At 38.7% G+C, this 18723-nt stretch overlaps 3 protein-coding genes across 3 annotated transcripts; 1 reads left to right on the top strand and 2 right to left on the bottom strand.

The window, feature by feature from the left end:
* Positions 1 to 2853: 2853 nt before the first annotated feature.
* Positions 2854 to 7923, top strand: LOC102722698 (methylcrotonoyl-CoA carboxylase beta chain, mitochondrial). Its single transcript, XM_006660075.2, has 10 exons — positions 2854 to 3097; positions 3208 to 3327; positions 3946 to 4380; positions 4482 to 4572; positions 4785 to 5017; positions 5106 to 5270; positions 5601 to 5675; positions 6392 to 6523; positions 7397 to 7453; positions 7582 to 7923. The coding sequence occupies exons 1-10, from the start codon at positions 2894 to 2896 to the stop codon at positions 7783 to 7785; spliced, it is 1716 nt and encodes a 571-aa protein (XP_006660138.2). The 5' UTR covers positions 2854 to 2893; the 3' UTR covers positions 7786 to 7923.
* Positions 7924 to 9675: 1752 nt separating this feature from the next.
* Positions 9676 to 12513, bottom strand: LOC102722418 (dioscorin DB3S-like). The gene is made up of 4 exons (XM_006660074.1): positions 12007 to 12513; positions 11515 to 11685; positions 10030 to 10083; positions 9676 to 9762 (listed from the first exon to the last, which is right to left on the bottom strand). The coding sequence occupies exons 1-4, from the start codon at positions 12511 to 12513 to the stop codon at positions 9676 to 9678; spliced, it is 819 nt and encodes a 272-aa protein (XP_006660137.1).
* A 1765-nt stretch (positions 12514 to 14278) lies between these two features.
* Positions 14279 to 16107, bottom strand: LOC102708079 (dioscorin DB3S-like). The gene is made up of 4 exons (XM_006659344.2): positions 15604 to 16107; positions 14818 to 14988; positions 14558 to 14611; positions 14279 to 14441 (listed from the first exon to the last, which is right to left on the bottom strand). Exons 1-4 carry the CDS (start codon positions 16105 to 16107, stop codon positions 14355 to 14357), a joined length of 816 nt encoding a protein of 271 aa, XP_006659407.1. The 3' UTR covers positions 14279 to 14354.
* Between the last annotated feature and the right edge of the window lie 2616 nt (positions 16108 to 18723).

Genomic DNA, 18723 nt, shown 5'->3' with positions numbered 1-18723 from the left:
AGCTGGCTCGGCTCGGCTCGTTATCGTAGCGAGCTAAAAACCCAGCCCGGCTCAGCTCGTTAATAAAGCTTAAGCTGGCTCGTTAGACTCGTGAGCCATGCATAAAAAGTTAACCTAAATAATTTTTCAATAGGTTATATAAGCAAATTTTTATTTCAAACATGCAAATCATATGAAATTGTATTTAAATATTAAAGTTTGAACCAACAAATCACACGGTGAACCTATGAAGTACTAAACACATGCATTCCAGGGTGAAATCAATGAACACCGGTGAATCTTGTGTCTTTGGTCTAGCTCGTTAGGCTTGCGAGCAGCTCACGAGCCAGCTCGAGCTGGCTCGTTATCTCTAACGAGCTAAAATACTAGCTCGGCTCGTTACAAAAATAAAATGAGCCAAGCCGAGTTTGTCACGAGTCGAGTGAGCTAACGAGTCACGAGCTTTCTGTCCACCCTATCTACGAGCATGCTACAGTCCACCCCTATCTACGAGCATGCTACAGGCTTGCAGCTCCCCTTCCCATGGGCAAAAGTAGTAGTGATTTGTGAGCCAAACATGCCGTGATGAGCCCAGGGTTCCCCTTACCGTTTTTATCACAAAAACCGCGGTACCGCGCTCCCGCGGATCCCGCAAGGTAACCGCAAAAACCGTAAAAACCGCAACGAATTTGAAAACAAAAAATTTGAATTCAAAACCGCGCGGTAAATGCGGTTACCGCACGGTTTTGCACGGTTACCGTGCGGTTTCGCGTGGTAACCGCGGTGAGTACGTGCTGAAACAGCGTATGAGAACGACGGAAACTGTGATTTCTCGCGCGGTTTTTTAGCCGAAATCGCGGTTACCGCGAGTAAACCGCGGTTACCGCGGGTGTTGATGTCAAATACGAAAAAATATTAAAAAATATTAAAAAATAAATGAAAAATAGGAAAATGTTTTGTGACTATATTTGTGAGTTGTGACAGAAAAAATTGGAAAATAGAACATATTTTAGGGAAAATAAGAAAATTTTATATGACCTTTTCTAAATTCTTTATATTGCAACGTACAAACATACACCGTCGTATGACTCATATCGTCCTTCACCAAATAACTCACACCAATAACAAGTAACAACTTCATTTTGATTGATACATCACAACTATACCTACTACCAATTATTACTAAAGTGCACGTATAATTTTTCCCATACATATTTTCCATATATCCATCGTTGTATATTTGTCTTTTAACATTACGTACCCTAGTGTCTAGTGTAAATTAATAATGATTTAATAACAAAATATTCTTAAGAATCTTCCTATGAAATATTATTTGCAATAGACTATTTTTTAATTTTGTTTCTCGAAATTCTCGTTTATGATTTTTAATTACGCCAGAAATACTTTTTTTCCATGAATTTCTTTGACAAAACTACATTATATATCAACATATACAACATATATTTTTTATTAAATTTTCTCAAATTTTTTAAATTCTCTTCAAATTTAAACTTGGTTACCGCAGCTTACCGATCCCGTCTCCCCGCGGACCTTGCGAAAACCGCGGTTACTGGCGGTAAACGTGGTTTTGCGAACCCTGGATGAGCCAATTAGCCGAGTTGGCTTTACCTCGCTCGATATTGTTTGTTCGCTCAAGGATTTCCCTGTGCACCATGTATGCTTATGGTTTCGGTTAATTGGCATTAGTGCACATGTTTGATTGATTAATGGGATGTGGGCATGCTAGTCTTTCTGGATTAGATGGATTTGTAACGGATTTAGAATCTATTAGATGGGCTAGGATGAGAAGCAAGGTGGGGAGGAAAAGAGATATGTGGTACTTGATCCATATTACTTGATGATGTGGCCTCACACAATTTAACTTTTACAATAGTACAAATAACCGTCCATGTTATTGGACAAATCAAATATATTTCAACCATCGCTCTCGTACCAAAACCAGAAGCTTCCACCCTTAAAACTCCACCAAAATTTGACAAAATATTTCAGACAGGAGAAAATTCAATAAATACCAAAATGTGCCAACTAAAGTTTTGGTTAAGATCGGATTGGACAACAAGTTAAACAAGCATGCAATCAAGCCCGTTAATTGATTTCGTGGTTTTTGTTCAAGTAGTAACTGAGCATCTAAAAGTTTGTATTGGGTTCATTAAAAAAATATTAAATCTAAAAATAAATAATTTAAATTAGGAACAAGTATTCTTAACTAGGCAAATTTAGGACACAAGTGAGTTAATTTTAGGCATGTGTAAATATTAAAAATATTTTTAAAAACCTGTTAAAAATATATTTTCTTGCTTAAATATGGGGGTGAGTTCGCCGTCAGTCTCTCACGACTGTGCCGTGCCAAAGCTGTTCCTCCTCCGATCGGGCCCGTCTTATCCACCACGTACGTCCACGTCGAACCCAGCGCACCATCCTCTTCGACCGGATCACCCTCCGCTCTTTCCAAACTTCCGTGAACGAGCAGAGCAGCTGGGATATGTTCTTTTAATCCAGATTATCCTTATTTTTAGACTAGTAAGCAATATACTTTTAGGAAAAAATATATAAAAAAGTTAATTATCTTATTTTTAAATAGATTTTTAATTTTATAGTAGTTAATTTTATCATTTGTGCTTATTAAATAGATTTAAAAAGTTGGATAAAAAAATTAGAATAGTAGCTAATTTTATCATTAATACTATTAGAATTCTAAAAAAAAGATAATTTTCAGGATTGTCTACAAGTGAACACCTCCAATCTCCCAACCCCCTCCCCTCTCTCTGACAGTGGGACCCACAGGAAAAAATAAAATAAAAAATAAATCATATAAATAAACAGAGTGAGTCACAACCCCCACCCGTACTACTCTGACAAGCGCACGCACGACACTGCCGTAGGAGCAGGCGAGATGCTCCGCCGTCTCGCCGCGCGGCGTCTACGGCCGGCCGCCGGAGGGTACCACTCGTCGGCCGCTGCGACGGCCTACGCCCACGGAGGAGGAGGCGGCGCCTCCGTGCTCCCCGACGGCCTCGACCGGGGCTCCGAAGCGTACGCCCGCAACGCCGCCGCCGTCGGGGGCCTCCTCTCCGACCTGCGCGACCGCGTCTCCCAGGTGCGCGGGGGGCGGGCCCCGTCCTCTCCTCTGCCCTCCCCCCCTCTCGTCCCTCCTCTCCTGAATTGAGGTGACCCCGTGGCCGTGACGTTGGAGGCCCCTTCGTGTAGGTGCTGGCCGGGGGAGGCGCGGAGGCGGTGAGGCGGAACAGGTCGCGGGGGAAGCTGCTGCCGCGGGAGCGCATCGATCGCCTGCTCGACCCCGGCGCCTCCTTCCTCGAGCTCTCCCAGGTCGGTCTCGTTGTCGGTGCTCTCCCTCGCCGTGTAATCTCATCAGCTGTCTGAACTGAACTGTATACTGCATGCTTCGTTTAGTTAGTGGTGTCACGCTCCATTGATGAACTAACGACCTTATGACCATTAACTACAAAAATGCACCACTACTATTGGAATAGATTTCCATGCACTCTGATACAATTGCCATCTGCACTGCATACTCTGTCCATGTGTCAATTCAGTGAAAAGAGTACCCAAAGTATGCTCATTTGAATACTCTTAACTATTTCATACATCAAGAAGCATGTGATGAGTTCTCAAGTGTTCAGTAGCTAATGAAATGGGAAACAATTGAGGCTGGAATGCACATGCTACTCTTGACAAGCACCGCTTCTATGCTTTCCTGGAAACTAATATATCTACGAGTCCTTAAGAAACCGTAATAATGGAGTAGTGGGTAGTCTAAAATCAGATCCTTTATGGGCTCTAAAATCCCTGCCAATTTTTCCAAGCATTCAGTTGTTGACTTGTTTCAATATCAGGGATGTCCCGAATATGAATCCATGATAGAAATCAGCCGTCTTTTTTTTTAATCTAGAGTATCAGCTGTTGATGGTACTTTTTTCAATAAAGCTTGCAGGATCTGGAGTTTATGAGGAACCATTACCATCAGGGGGTATAATAACTGGAATAGGACCTGTCCATGGACGATTATGTATGTTTGTAGCCAATGATCCAACTACAAAAGGGGGAACATACTATCCTATCACTGTCAAAAAGCATCTGCGGGCGCAGGAAATAGCTTCTGAATGTAAACTGCCTTGCATATATCTTGTTGACAGTGGAGGTGCTAATCTTCCCAGGCAGGCTGAAGTTTTCCCTGACCGTGATAATTTTGGTCGAATATTCTACAATCAAGCTAAGATGTCATCAGATGGCATTCCGCAGATTGCATTAGTTTTAGGCTCTTGTACTGCTGGTGGAGCTTACATTCCTGCAATGGCTGATGAGAGTGTAATAGTAAAGGGAAATGGAACAATTTTTCTGGCTGGTCCACCACTTGTAAAGGTGAGTGTTATCTGCTTACCATTTCAATTATTCGTTTTATGTTTATGTTGTGTGCAAATATCTGAATATGGTTATTGAAGTCTAAAGGGCCAATTTTGTAGGCTGCTACAGGAGAAGAGATATCTGCTGAGGACCTTGGTGGAGCATCAGTGCATTGCAAGATATCAGGAGTCTCAGATCACTTTGCACAAGGTAAATTGTTACGTCATTTAATAGCATAATGTGACTTGATTACTTCCTATACATATCGTTAAATCTTACTTCTTTTCTGTCGTGTATCATCACTGGCATTTTGGATCTCACTATTTTAAGCCATATGTCCTCTTTATATCTTTTTTTTTTGTACATGTAAGCTGAATATTACTAAATGTTTTAGACAAATTCTGCACTGTAAATTGATGTAGATGAGCTTCATGGGCTAACACTGGGGAGAAACATTGTGAAGAACCTTCACTTGGCGGCTAAAGTACCAAATGTACAGAATTCTTCTTGTGATTACCAAGAGCCATTGTATGATGCACAGGAACTTCGCTCGATTGCCCCAGCTGATATGAAGCAGTCTTTTGACATTCGCTCAGTAATAGCTCGTATAGTTGATGGAAGTGAATTCGATGAATTCAAAAAATTGTATGGAACAGTAAGGATTTTCTTATTCTTGGACAAGCTTTGTATTCTGTATCTCATGCATTGTGTAAGTTGTTTTTGCTCAATTTATATTTATGCAGACACTGGTGACTGGTTTTGCAAGGATTTGTGGACAGCCTATTGGAATTATTGGCAACAATGGTATTTTATTTACAGAGTCAGCCCTAAAGGGTTCCCACTTCATAGAGTTGTGTGCCCAGCGCAATATACCTCTCATATTCCTTCAAAATATTACTGGATTCATGGTATGTTATCTTATTTACTTTTGAAATCCTTCCTTCCTTTCAATACCCATTTCATACATACCAGATCAACTCATTATTGTCACTGCATACCCATATGCCATACAAATTGGATAATGTTTCCCAGCTCAGCAATCTTTTTCATGGTTCTGAGCAATATTCACCTTTAAGTTAGTATGTGAACTGTACAAGAATGACTTGTGGTAGCCTGCATGATTTTGACAGTGTTGTTGGGGCTCTAAAACTTAATGTTAATTGATTTGATTTTGTAATAATTTTTTTAGCCATTTTGGATGATAATTTGGATTGTTATTTGATTGTCCATCTTCTTAGGTTGGATCAAAATCTGAAGCAAGTGGAATAGCAAAAGCTGGAGCAAAAATGGTTATGGCAGTTTCCTGTTCCAAGGTCAAAGCCACCTATTCCCTTTTCCTTTGTCGCTCTCATTTTAGTGTAGTGACACACTATCCAGCATCAGGCAACCTCTTGTACATATCATCATAGATATATATTTAATAGAGAAAAGGATTCACTTTAAAATTCAAATTTTAGTATTTCCAGAGTTTCAGTTCCTTGCTTCCATTACATTTGAGCTATTTCTCCCATCTATCAATTGTGTTGTCTTCTACATAAATTGTGTTGGAAGTGCAATATATACACATAATCCTTCTATTTATGCTAAATGTGATATTCAGTAAAAAACAAGTTTCCAATATAATTTCATTAGTTCTCTATTATCTATAAAAACTATTCCTTCCTCCAAAAACATATTTAAAACAATGATACACTCTGATGTGCTAGAGACATGTTTTTACTACCATGGGACCAAGTTGCCTGTGTATTGTTATATTATCCTGTTGCATTACGAGCATTCATCTTTCCTTAAGAACAATAAAGAAGAGCAATACTTTGGTCCTTGTTTCTTTGATGAAGATTTTTTAATAATGGGAAGTTAAAAATAAGTGGTTACTACCAAACCAGTGGTTATCGTTTCCTTAACAAAAAAAAAATTATGACCTTACTAGCACAAATGTCCTGCTTTATTGTTTTGGGATTTAAAAGTTAACCAGAACTTGCACCAATGGATCTTAGCAGTAATACATATTTTGTATCTCTACACACAGGTACCTAAAATTACCATTATCGTTGGTGGAAGTTTTGGTGCTGGAAACTATGGAATGTGTGGACGTGCATACAGCCCAAACTTTTTGTTTATGTGGCCAACTGCTAGAATATCTGTCATGGGTGGTCTCCAGGTAAAAACTCGTCTTTAATTGGCCCAACTTGTCAGACAGTTTTACTTTTATAATTCCCTACTCAAGAGTTCATGATTGTAATTCTTGGCACTCATTAATTGCTAATATTTTTACACCTTAAGGATGCTGTACTACTGTCTAGCAGCATCGTGCATTTGTGCTTGTTCTTTGAGATGTGAAAACATCTTGACGTTGCTAATTGGTGATAAAAAATGTTAATATGTTGTCAAATAACACTTTCTGCACAAATGTTAGACATCATAATTCAGTGAACTTTTCTTGAGGTATAGTTTGCAAAACCAGAGCACAAATGATAGGACACTAAAACTTTCTTCTATTGACACCACATCAGCCTTCCCTATTATTCAATTAGTGCAGGTGTGAGGTATACATTAGATAAAACATTCAAAAATATATACATTCTGTAAATAATTCTGAAAATAAATTGAGGTATGGTGATCTTACTTGCCAATTGTGGTAATTATCCCATATTTTTCGGGGAATATTTGGATGAAGACATAGTCCAAATTAGATAACTAATAATTCAGTAAACTTCTGTTTTAGAAACTAGACTATGCACTGTATTCAACTAAAACACACAAAATCAGGAGAAACAAGTGCAAAGGTATAATAAAGAAAAGTACAATATTGGTAGTGCACTTCTTTCCATTATTTTGTTGAATCACAGAAAGTATAATATTTTAGTCCTTTCCCCTGCTTGTGCATTGAAAGATGAAAGCTATGGATTTTGTCCTGGAGCTTCACTGCTTCAATATATATCCTATCCTACATCATAACATCGTCTTCAAATGTTCTAAGCTATTGGGATTCAGTTCTTGGAATTCTCATTGTTTGCTCTTTTAAACTTTTCAGGCAGCCGGTGTCCTTGCTCAAATAGAGAAGAACAACAAAAAAAGACAAGGAGTGGAGGTATAGCGCATTCGTTCTTTGTTTTTTCTTAGATAAACTATGCTGCATTCTCTTTGTTTTAGAATATACGGCAAATGTAACTCGAAAGTTAGATTCTCAGCAAAACGGTCACTTTTGCTCGTATGCAGTGGACCAAAGATGAGGAAGAAGCCTTCAAAGCTAAAGTTGTGGAGGCTTATGACAAAGAAGGAAGCCCATACTACTCTACCGCTAGACTTTGGGACGACGGGATCATCGACCCTGCAGATACCAGACGGGTTTTAAGCCTCTGCTTATCTGCTGCAGCTAAGCCAGTTCCAGAAGATACAAAATATGGAGTATTTCGAATGTGAATCGTGTATTATAACTGTACAAATCCCTGTATACTGTATAGTAAATTCTGCGTTCATGCGCATTGAAATAAAATGGCTTTCCATTGCTTATTTTGCAACTAGAGTTGCGGCCTGATGTCTCTTTAACTTTCTCCTGTTTACCAAAATTTTAGCCCATTGAAATAGGATGGCCTCATCTTTTTTCATCCGTATATGATTATAAGCCAGAATTTAGGTTTTTATCCTTAAATTTAGAGTTCATTTTGAAATTTTTTTATCGTAATTTATTTTCCAGTCTTACTTTTTAGATCGTTAAAAATACATATATAAAAGTTTTATTTATAAATTATTTTCAGTTTATAAATATATTGTTTCGCTTTTTATTTGAAAAAGCAAGTGATGATCTGTGTGTTCTAATGGTGCATAAAGTGTTTATCAAGAGTTTTTTTTCTTAAAGATAAAATAAATTGATAAAAAATTTCATACCCTGCCAGTATTCCACAATCCGTCAATGTGCATTTTTTTCTTAAGAAAACTGTAGTACTAACAAAATGGGTGTGATTTCTTGTGGAGAAATTTATTTTCTAAACCTTTCCAATACCGGTAGTATATTGTAGGAGTAGTGAGCACATGATTTTATTCGCCATAATTTCAATTTTGGTGACTATAAATAATACCCATATACAGCTGTGCTTTTGTCGCTAGTGTTTGCCCATCTTTTTGATCATATGTTAGGAGTTGATATGCATGCTTCATTGGCTTGCTAGCTGGCTTTAGCCATGGTCCTTTGTAGAAAACGTCCTATTTTACATTTTGCGTTATGGTGCCCATTTTTTTTGGTTTATTAAAGCAATATGCCAAACGGCATATTTACAAACGGGAAATAATTTATAAATAACAATTTAATACACATGTTCTTAATGGTTTAAACATAAAAGCTAAAAATAAACTATAATAGAAAAAACTCAAAAGCCAACTACAATTTAAGATTGAAAATTTAATTTTAATTTATAAGCATAAACATAAGAGAAAAGATGAGAGTGTATATATCTTAGTGTTGTGATCCATGTTTTTCACCTATTATATATTTTTTTCCTTTTATCACACTTTTGAAGTTTGACTAAGATTTTTTTAAAGCACTTAATTGATTTTGAAATTACACCTAAAAAAAAAAACCAAATGTTGCATTTTGATGTTGCGAACGTAAAAGTTGTAAACCATGGGAATAGAAAACAAGATTATCGTATGAATGCATACACAAAATAGATTTTTTTTCGAAGCAATCTTACTAACTTTTCTCTAAAACCTACACTGAGCCATTCCTAAGAAACCTAAAATGATTTTAGAACCTCCAATCCTTTGTTAATTCCATAGTTTAGTTAAAATCCTATAAATCTTCCGCACACATTCATTGTTTCAAATGAGACCTTATATATGGCAATTAAGTTGATTTTTGGTCAACGTACGTACATCATCAGGTACATGGGTTTATCTAGAATCATTACAATAATTAATTCCAGCTGCAGGGTCCTATTTGAGTTTGATTTCTTTTGCTAGACGTACGTGACATCCTTGATCTCATGAAAAAAACATCAACATGGAGAGACATACGTAATCAATAATAGTAGTATTTTATTTAGTCCGAGTACTAACATACACACGTAGCCAAGCATCCGAAAGAGATACATACATATATATTTGTATGATTGATTGAGCATAATCATGAATTAATTATGCCAATTGCCATATATGCAAATTAATGTGATCAAACTGACACTGACAGTGGACTATATATCATATGTATTGTATAAATAGATAGTATAAGATGATGATGACGACGATGACAAAACATGCTAATACGAAAAAGGATATATGACATTAGTAGTATGTATGACGTCATGGCGTGTTTAGTTATGTGTTGAGGAGAGTGAGAGGAAGGAACAGGGCGATGCTCCTTCTGTTCACCTCCTGGAGGGGCCTCGTGTTGTTCTCATTACCCTGCACATCGAGTGATTAATTAAGAGTTAATCATGAAATATATATATTATCCCATATTCATATTAAGAGCTACTTAATTGATTAATTAATCATGACTTTTTAGGAACATCCTTCTAGGGGGAAAACCCCCACCTCCAGAGGTTGTATTATTAATTGACATTTATATTGTTTTTGTTTTTTATTTTTGACAATTTTTCAGTCAAATATACGAGAGCTGAGATAGCGAGGAAATGTGCGTGGAGAATTGAGCAGTTTTGGTCAACTTACATCAACCACAGCTTCCTTCAGAAGTGCAAGCTGAGATAGCGATACGGTATGCACCTAAAAAAAAAAAAGATAGAGAAAAGGAACATATATTTCAGAGAACACTTGTTCACTTGCTCACCTATCAAAACTAACACAACATGATATACATATCCCACTACTATAAAACATCCCATCGGGCACGAGAGATCCGTAATAGGGTAATGCGCTCGTGTAAACGCCCGTTATGATATGCCCATACCATTTGGTCCGTGATAGATAGAGGATCATCTGTCACAGATAACAAATAATAGCCGCAACAAATAGCAGCCCACAGTAAAAAACCAGGTGTTATTATATATATATATATATATATATATATATATAGGAAGCCTCTGTCCTACTATCAGATGTAGCTACTCCCTTTACGTCTAAGGTGCAGAAACACCTCTATACATATTTCTTTTCTCTTCCAACAGAAAGTACAAACTCTATACATGTAGTTATATCATTCACATGAGATTTAATAGTATCCATACTTTCTGTTGGGTGGGAGCAGAAACAATTATGAAAATATTTTTCATCATGAACGTGTAGGGAGTAGCTACACCTGGTAGTAGGATCTAATTTTCCTTCCAACTAAGGAAATGCAGTACCTGTTCTGCCGGAGCTAATCATGCAAAGCTAGCATAGCGCCAGCCGTCGAAGTGAATGAATTCGAAAGAACAAAGAAGTAAGGAAATGAGACGACTCTTTCTTAAACAATTTCATAACCAGATCTTCCCCCCCACACCAATCACGAGTTTTTTTTATTCCTCTCGTATATCGTCGTCACGCCCATAATGATAGGTTTTAAAAAAGATTTTTCATGTCATTCCCATTTAGGTTCGATTCGAATCCCTCTGTTGTTTCCCTTTACTCCCAAACCTTTTCCTCAAAATGATAAAGAATCTGGTACACTCAAATTGTATTATTTAAGTGCTTATTGCTTGCCAAAAATCCTACTTCTACAATTGGTAGGTCTATATATATATATATATATATATAGAGGAAGCATCTATCCTGCTACCAGGTGTATCTATTCCCTTCACGTCTAAGGTGTAGAAACACCTCTGTACATATTTCTTCTCTCTTCCAACAGAAAGTACAAACTTTTATATCATTCGCATGAGATTTAATAGTGTCCATACTTTCTGTTGGGTGGGGGCAGAAATAGTTATGAAAATGTTTTTCATCGTGAACGTGCAGGGAGTAGCTACACCTGGTAGTAAGATCTAATTTTCATATATATATATATATATATATATATATATATATATGATGGTATGAAAAGTCTATCTATATGCTATCTTAGCCTTTTGTTTTCAAACTAACTATTTAGAAGAAAACTATTGATAGTTTATGTTTTTAGAAGGTCAAACAAAACTTATATTATACATCAAATACTTTTGAACGAAGAAGTAACATTTTAAGTTTTACGAAGTCGATTGCAATAACATATATGCATACCTTGCTAACAACGGTCCAGATGACCCCCTCAGTGCAAGGTGGTGTGGTCAAGGAGCCCATGTAGCGATAGTACACAGTATCCTGCCCCTTGGCCACATTTGGATCCACACCACCATTCACCATCTTTTCCTTGCCTTTCTGGTTTGCAATCTCAATAATATATGGCTCCAACTGCATAAGCATATGCAACATTGTTTCATATATAGCCTGATGACTTTGGTCACTACCAGTCTACTTTACACATAAAAATATACATATGTGGAAATCTATCTGTGACGGTTTAATGAAAGCCACCACTAATATATATAACATTTGTGTCAGTGTTCATTTGCTCTAATTGCACTGCATGCATGTGTCTCACAACTAACATGGGCGTCATGAAAGTATGAAACGTCAATGATATTATAGTTAACACGATGAAAAGCTTGGCCATGAATGCAACTAAGCAACGAAATTAATCAAACCGATTTCTGTTAATTAAACCATGGACACCTTGTGCAGGAATTCGTCCCGGCTGCCGACGGTGTAGAGGACGCCGACGACGGCGGCCTGGCTCCGCGCGTCGACGTGCACCATGTGCAGCTCCATGTCGTACCTCCGGCCGTCGACGGCGTGCTCCGACGGCGTGTGCCAGTGCAGCTGCCGCAGCCGGTACGCCGTGCCGTTGATCACCAGGCCGCCGGCGTCGCCGTCGAACCTGACCTGGATGTCGTGGCCGCGGTTGACGACGGAGGCGTTGGAGTTCTGGTGGTAGGTGTAGTTGAGGTAGCCGAGGCGCGGCGCCAGCGTGAGGTCGGGGAGGCGGAGGTTGATCGGCGACTGCATCCTGCCGCCGCCGCAGGTGGCCCACTCCGGCTTCAGGCTGCCCCAGTTCTCCGGGCCCCTCGGCGTGCCGGGGATGTAGCCGAACTCGTCTTCCTCGGCTCCGGCCGCCGGAAGCAGCACGAGCGCCACGGCGTTGGCGGCGGCGAGGAGGAAGAGAAGGCGAGAGGGACTCATGTATATAGCGGCCGGCCAGTTGCCGGTGTGTGCTAATTAGTCGTTAGCTGATTGGGGGTGGCCATGGCAGCTAGGTTTGTAGGGGTATTTATACAGGGCCGGGCGATCAAGGTACGTACGTAGCTACGTGGAGGGTGGGTGCATGCATGTCAAGTTGGAAGCATGCACAAGCAGTCGCATGTACAACTTTGGTTGCGTTCACTACCACGTGGAAGGTCTTTTGTGCCGGTTTGGCAAGGCACATCAGTGTTGGTTATCCAATAGCGCAGTGTAATTCCGACACTGATGAATATAGATGGCTAGATGGCCTAAGGCCCGACGGCCCTACCAACGGTATGGGCCTGGCCCAAACACGACACGACACGACACGACTGGTGTCAAGCTTGTGCCAGCCTGGCTCGACAATTGGGTGGTTCCCTTGGCACCCTTGGCACGATGGGCCGGGCTAAAGCTTAGCCCGGTCCAATGAGTAGGAAAGCAAAATTGTTAAAACATCTAAAATAGACTTAATTCAGTCACATAAGGCTTAACTTAAAGAGAAGAGATACATAAAATAGATTTATTCTAGTCATATAAGACATAGCCTGAAGAAAGAGGGAGAAAATTTTTTTTTACTAGCCATGCATATAAGACATGACCCAAAGAACAGACTTATTTAGTACAAAAGTACGATAGGATGTCATGCTTTCGGGCCAGCCCGACACTACCTAAATCTTGTTGGACCGTGCCTAGGCCATTGGTGCGGCCCATGGGCAGGCCCGCCTAGTCCCAACGCGCAGATTGGGTTGTGTCAGCCCGACAGTTTTAAGGATGGGCCCGGTCATGCCTAGGCCGTGTTAGGCTAGGCGACCCATCTGGTCATCTATATTGATAAACCCCTCAGCTGTCACTAACGGATGTGTCTGAACTCTATTCAAGTCAAGCCTTGAATCAAGTTGAGCCGATGCATCGCAAATTCTTCAATCAGAAGAATCACTAAAAGGAGGGGATCAAAGGAAGAGGGAAGAACTAATCTTTGAAAACATAATGTACTAGCAACAACATAACTAAAATATTTCCCCTAGGCTACTCCATCGATCTTTCAAGGACCACGACATAAACATCTAAAAGCAACAATATCCATGAGCACAACGAGCACTAGTCCACAAGTAAGTACATTAAGTAACATAATATATTAGCAATACCAAACCTGCTATACATAACTAAAATATTCTCTTTTTTACCTTTGATGTTTGAGTCTATATTTGACCATTCGTCTCATTTAAAAAATATATCATTATTAATTATTATGTTATGATTTAATTTATTATTAAAGAAACTTTGGGAATAACATATAATTAATTTTGCATTCTGCACAAAAATTTTAATAAGACAAACAATTAGCCGTAGATATAAAAATTAAGGGTGCGCGTCAAATAAAAAAAACATGAAGGGAGTACCTTCTATGATATATGATATACCTTCGCACTTTACCAATTGGTCAAAGGAGGAGAGAAAAAGACAATTACATTATATATTAAAAAGCGGAGGTAGTACAAGCAACGGAAAGAGATACATATATAGCATTTTGCACGCGTTATGCTATGCAAATGTGATTGAACGATACATACATATGCTTCTATTTGTGAAGCCATCTGCTAGCTGGAGACTGACAGTGGACTTGTGTATAGTAAGATGACGACGACCATGAGGACATAGGACACAGTTACACAAACAAGAAATATAGTATTCTTCAGTACAGTATACATAATTAAGCTAGCTGTAGGCTGTAGCTTCAACTTAATTTATTAATTCTACATATTTATATATCTGCAGCCGACTCTCCATGTGTATGTTGCTGTTCAAGTGTTGATTAGAGGGAGAGGAACGAACAGGTCGATCTCCCTATTGTTCACGTCCTGAAGAGGCCTCGCGTTGTTCTCGTAACCCTGCAGCATACGTACGTAATGCATATCAGAGAGAATTAAGAGCAAACGAAATATATATAACTAAGAAAAACTCTTAATTATAATAATTTATCAAAGGATTAAACATTCGAACTTACGGCGAGCACAGCTGCCTTGAGAAGTGCGAGTTGGGACAGTGACACGGTGTGCACCTGAAAAAAAAAACAGAGATGAAGAGCATATATATGAACATATATAATTCAATGGACCTCCTTTACCATCCGAAACTAAACATGATTTGAGTTTATATTTATGTATATAGTATTTATATGACATTTAACACTATTCATAAATCAATATTAAAAATATACGTATAGTCTGAATTAACTGCTTGCTAATATATACTTTACATGCATACCTTCCTGACAATGGTCCAAATGACACCCTCAGTGCAAGGTGGTGTGGTGAATGAGCCCATGTAGCGGTAGTACACTGTATCCTGCCCCTTGGCTACGTTTGGATCCACCCCACCGGTGACCACCACCTCTTTGTCTTTCTGGTTTGTTACTCTAATAATGTATTGTCGCAACTGCAATGACAATATTTATAGCTAGGTTAATTTATGTCGTGATGAATTCACTTTAATTAACTAGAGTAATTTTTTGGTCTGGCTATATCTCTCTAGATCAGGGATAGAATATGAGATCATATGAGTAAAGGCTGAGAAATCTAGTCACTAACATGTAGGCACATAGAGAAATGATTTCACGTATGTTAATAACCACGTCAAAATCTTTAGTTATGTGAGATGGTCCTCATTCTTACGTTGGAAAATGCTCTATTAAATTGTTGTCGTAGTTATAGTGTGTATATCTATCGTAGTTATAGTTATAATTTTTTGAATATGACAAACGGTCAAACATATAAAAAAGTCAATAGTTTTCTTCATTAAAATATAGATAGAGTAATACTCCCTCTATCCCTAAATGTTTGACTATTCATCTTATTAAAAAAAATATAATTATTAATTATTTTATATCTTTTATCTATTGTTAAATATACTTTTATGCATATATAGAACTTAATTTACACATTTTACAAAAGAATTTAAATAAAACAAATGGTCAAACATATATAAAAAGTTAATGGCGTCAAACGTTTAGGGACGGAGTTAGTATAAAAAAACGGTGAATCAAATAGAAACCTCTTCCAGCAAGGAGTCCGGGTTGCCGAGGACGTAGAGGATGCCGATGACGGCCGCCTGGTTCTGGGCGTTGAGGTGCACCATGTGAAGCTCCATGTCGTACCTCCGGCCGTCGATGGTGTGCTCCGACGGCGTGTGCCAGTGCAGCTGCCTGAGATGGTACGTCGAGCCGTTGATGAGCAGGCTGCCGGCGTCGCCGTCGAACCTGACCATGATATCGTGGCCGCGGTTGACGACGGAGGCGTTGGCGTTCTGGTAGGTGTAGTTGAGGTAGCCGAGGCGCGGCGCCAGCGTGACGAGGTCGAGGAGGCCGAGGTTGATCGGCGACTGCATCCTGCCGGTGCTGCAGGTGGCCCACTCCGGCTTCAGCCTGCCCCAGTTCTCCGGGCCCGTCGGCGTGCCGGGGACGTAGCCGTACTCGTCTTCCCCGGCTCCGGCCGCCGGGTACTGTAGCAGCGCCACGGCGGCGGCGGCGAGGAGGAGGAGAAGGCGGGAGAGGCTCATTTTTTCTGACGATCGAGTTGTGTGTGCTATGTGGAGATGGGAGATCGATGGAGCTAGCTGATGAGGTTGGCCGTGGCAGCTATCGATATTTATAGACGGACGAGCATGGTAGCTACGTGGAGGGATGCATGCATGTCAAGTTGGGAGCAACGTACGTACACCAGGGAGCACAAGCTGCTGCACGTACACGGCTAGCATTGGTTGCGTCTTTGACTAATCTCTAGGTGCCACCTGATCGATATGTAAGGTTCAATATGGACAGTACAGTGTTAATTTGTCCAAATTCATATCCATATAAATTAGATTTTTTAAACAGGCTCTCGATCCATTGTAGAAAAAAAAAAGTACAGGGATGAATCTGAATACAACGTTTGTCCAGATTTGTCCTGGTAAGTTGTTTCTCTATTTTGAACAGAGAGAGTACGTATAGATAGAACTGTACGTACGTACACAGCAGCAGTGCATGGTACGGTACAACTAGCATTCTCCAGTTGTGTGTTCCAGGGCTTCCGGCCGCAACTGTTGATCTCGATTGATTATTCATGGCAAGTTGGCTGGCAATGCATGCAAATGTTCATTTCTCCTATAGTAGCTTATTCGTATCACCTTGATTTCACTTAATTAAATGGTTAAGATCAATAATATCTCAAACAATATATTCTTTTATGTATAACCCATACAATTAGTCATGACCCCCGACCATCCTAGCTAACTAGGAAGCCTAGAATACGATGTATCCTCTTTACCATGGGGAGTTATCACTGTATAACTTAGTTTAGTCTTCTTGAGTTGAAGTCATGAACTCATGATTATTGATGGATCAATGGCTAGTTTGCTATTCGATCTCCCATCGAGAAACATGCTTACTATCTAGTGTTTGGCAGTCGAGTTGTTGCTACGTAACGTAATTTAGCATTTTTGAGTTGAAGCCATGAATGAGTGTTGATTTATCTTTGGAAAATAGGGTGTTCTACTTCTACTAAAAACACGAAAATATAACTTAATTTAGCGTCCAAATCCACAGTGGCAAGTCATCTATTCATTAATTTTCCCTTAGAAAGTGTGGTGGTACAATTCTATCTACATTAATAGTACAAACTAAACGTTGAAGTCTTAGGGTGATCTAAAAGCCAATGCTGGGAAATAAACTTTGGCGAAAAATTCTAAAATCAACTTTAAATTTAAGGTTGAAAATTTAAATTTTGGCTTATAAGCATAAGCATAAGCAAAAACATAGGAATAATTTCTTTGTCCAAGTATATATGTCTAGTACTTTTGAAACGATCAATAAGAATTTAAAGGGTGCTACATCTTACGTGATACTCCATCCGTTTCATATTATAAGATATTTTTATTTTTATTTTCAAAGTCAACCTTATTTATGTTTGACTATATTTATAGAAAAACGTAACATTTTCAACGCAAACAAAATATTATATTGAAGAAATACAATCAGTATTAGATTTAATGAAGCTAATTTTGTGTGGTATATATGTATGTTGTTACATTTTTCTACAAATTTAATCAAATTTGGAGAAATTTGACACTAAAAAATCAAAACGTCTAACGATATAAAACGGATACAATATTTATTTTAGTACTGGTAGAGACAAAGAAAAAAAAAGAAAAAAGACAGACAAAGTACCTCATGCCACCATTTCTGGTACTATAGAAACTAATGGCAATATGAGAGCATACCTATTTAGGAGTAAGCCTGTACATACATTAATATTTTGTTGACCATTGCATTTCCTGTTGATGAGGATGCATTATATGGAAGTGAGCTAACGGTGATTCCACGTATGATAGAACTTTAGCCAAGTGGGTGTACCGTACGTACTTAATTATTACCCCCAGCATCTTGTTTGTAGAAAAAAATGGTCGTGCGGATCATGCATCTTTAGACAGGAAGAGAGACACCATGCATCCATGCCTGGTACACATGCTCGTATTATTCCCGTTCGTAAATAGATAAAGCATTCGGATAGCTACAGGTACGGCCATGTGTAAGTCGAAGCTAAAATCAGCCTCAAAGCTGCTTGAGGGGTTCTTCGTATGATATTGTTAGTTGAGGGAGAAAAATATCTGGTTTTCGGGTTAGGGGAGTAATTCGTACTCACTCAATAGGGGTGTAATTCAAATCGTTCTCTTTCCATAATAATATATATTCTCATATATACATAGTACCAATAGAAACTAATTATCATAATTTTTTAATAATGTAAAACTATGTGTTTGAAATAGCTCCATGAATAAATAATGCCATTGCACCATAGTGGAATCCATCATCATTTGTCCATAAAACACCATTTTTAGTTTTCGTAACGCAGGTAGGAATTCCTTTTGGTGTGACACATAATCTTTTCACAAAGGGCAAAATGGTCTTATAATGTATCATTGGTAAGGAAGAAAAGTTGAAAAAAGGAGGACAATAAAGGAGAGATAGTTTCATGAGGGTAAATAAGGGATATAGTCAACTTTAATGGGAAAATAAAGTGTCTTCTCTATTTTGATATACCCTAGTATTAAGTGAAAGTAATAGTTGTCATAAGGACAACCATAAAAGTATACAAACCATTTGATTATAGAGATAAGATAACAACCAAGGCAACTAAC

The sequence above is a fragment of the Oryza brachyantha genome, chromosome 8 (genome assembly GCF_000231095.2).
Source record: "Oryza brachyantha chromosome 8, ObraRS2, whole genome shotgun sequence".
In the NCBI taxonomy this organism is placed as follows: domain Eukaryota; kingdom Viridiplantae; phylum Streptophyta; class Magnoliopsida; order Poales; family Poaceae; genus Oryza; species Oryza brachyantha.
Note: the sequence above shows the minus strand (reverse complement) of the source record. Positions and strands in the feature narration are given on the sequence as shown.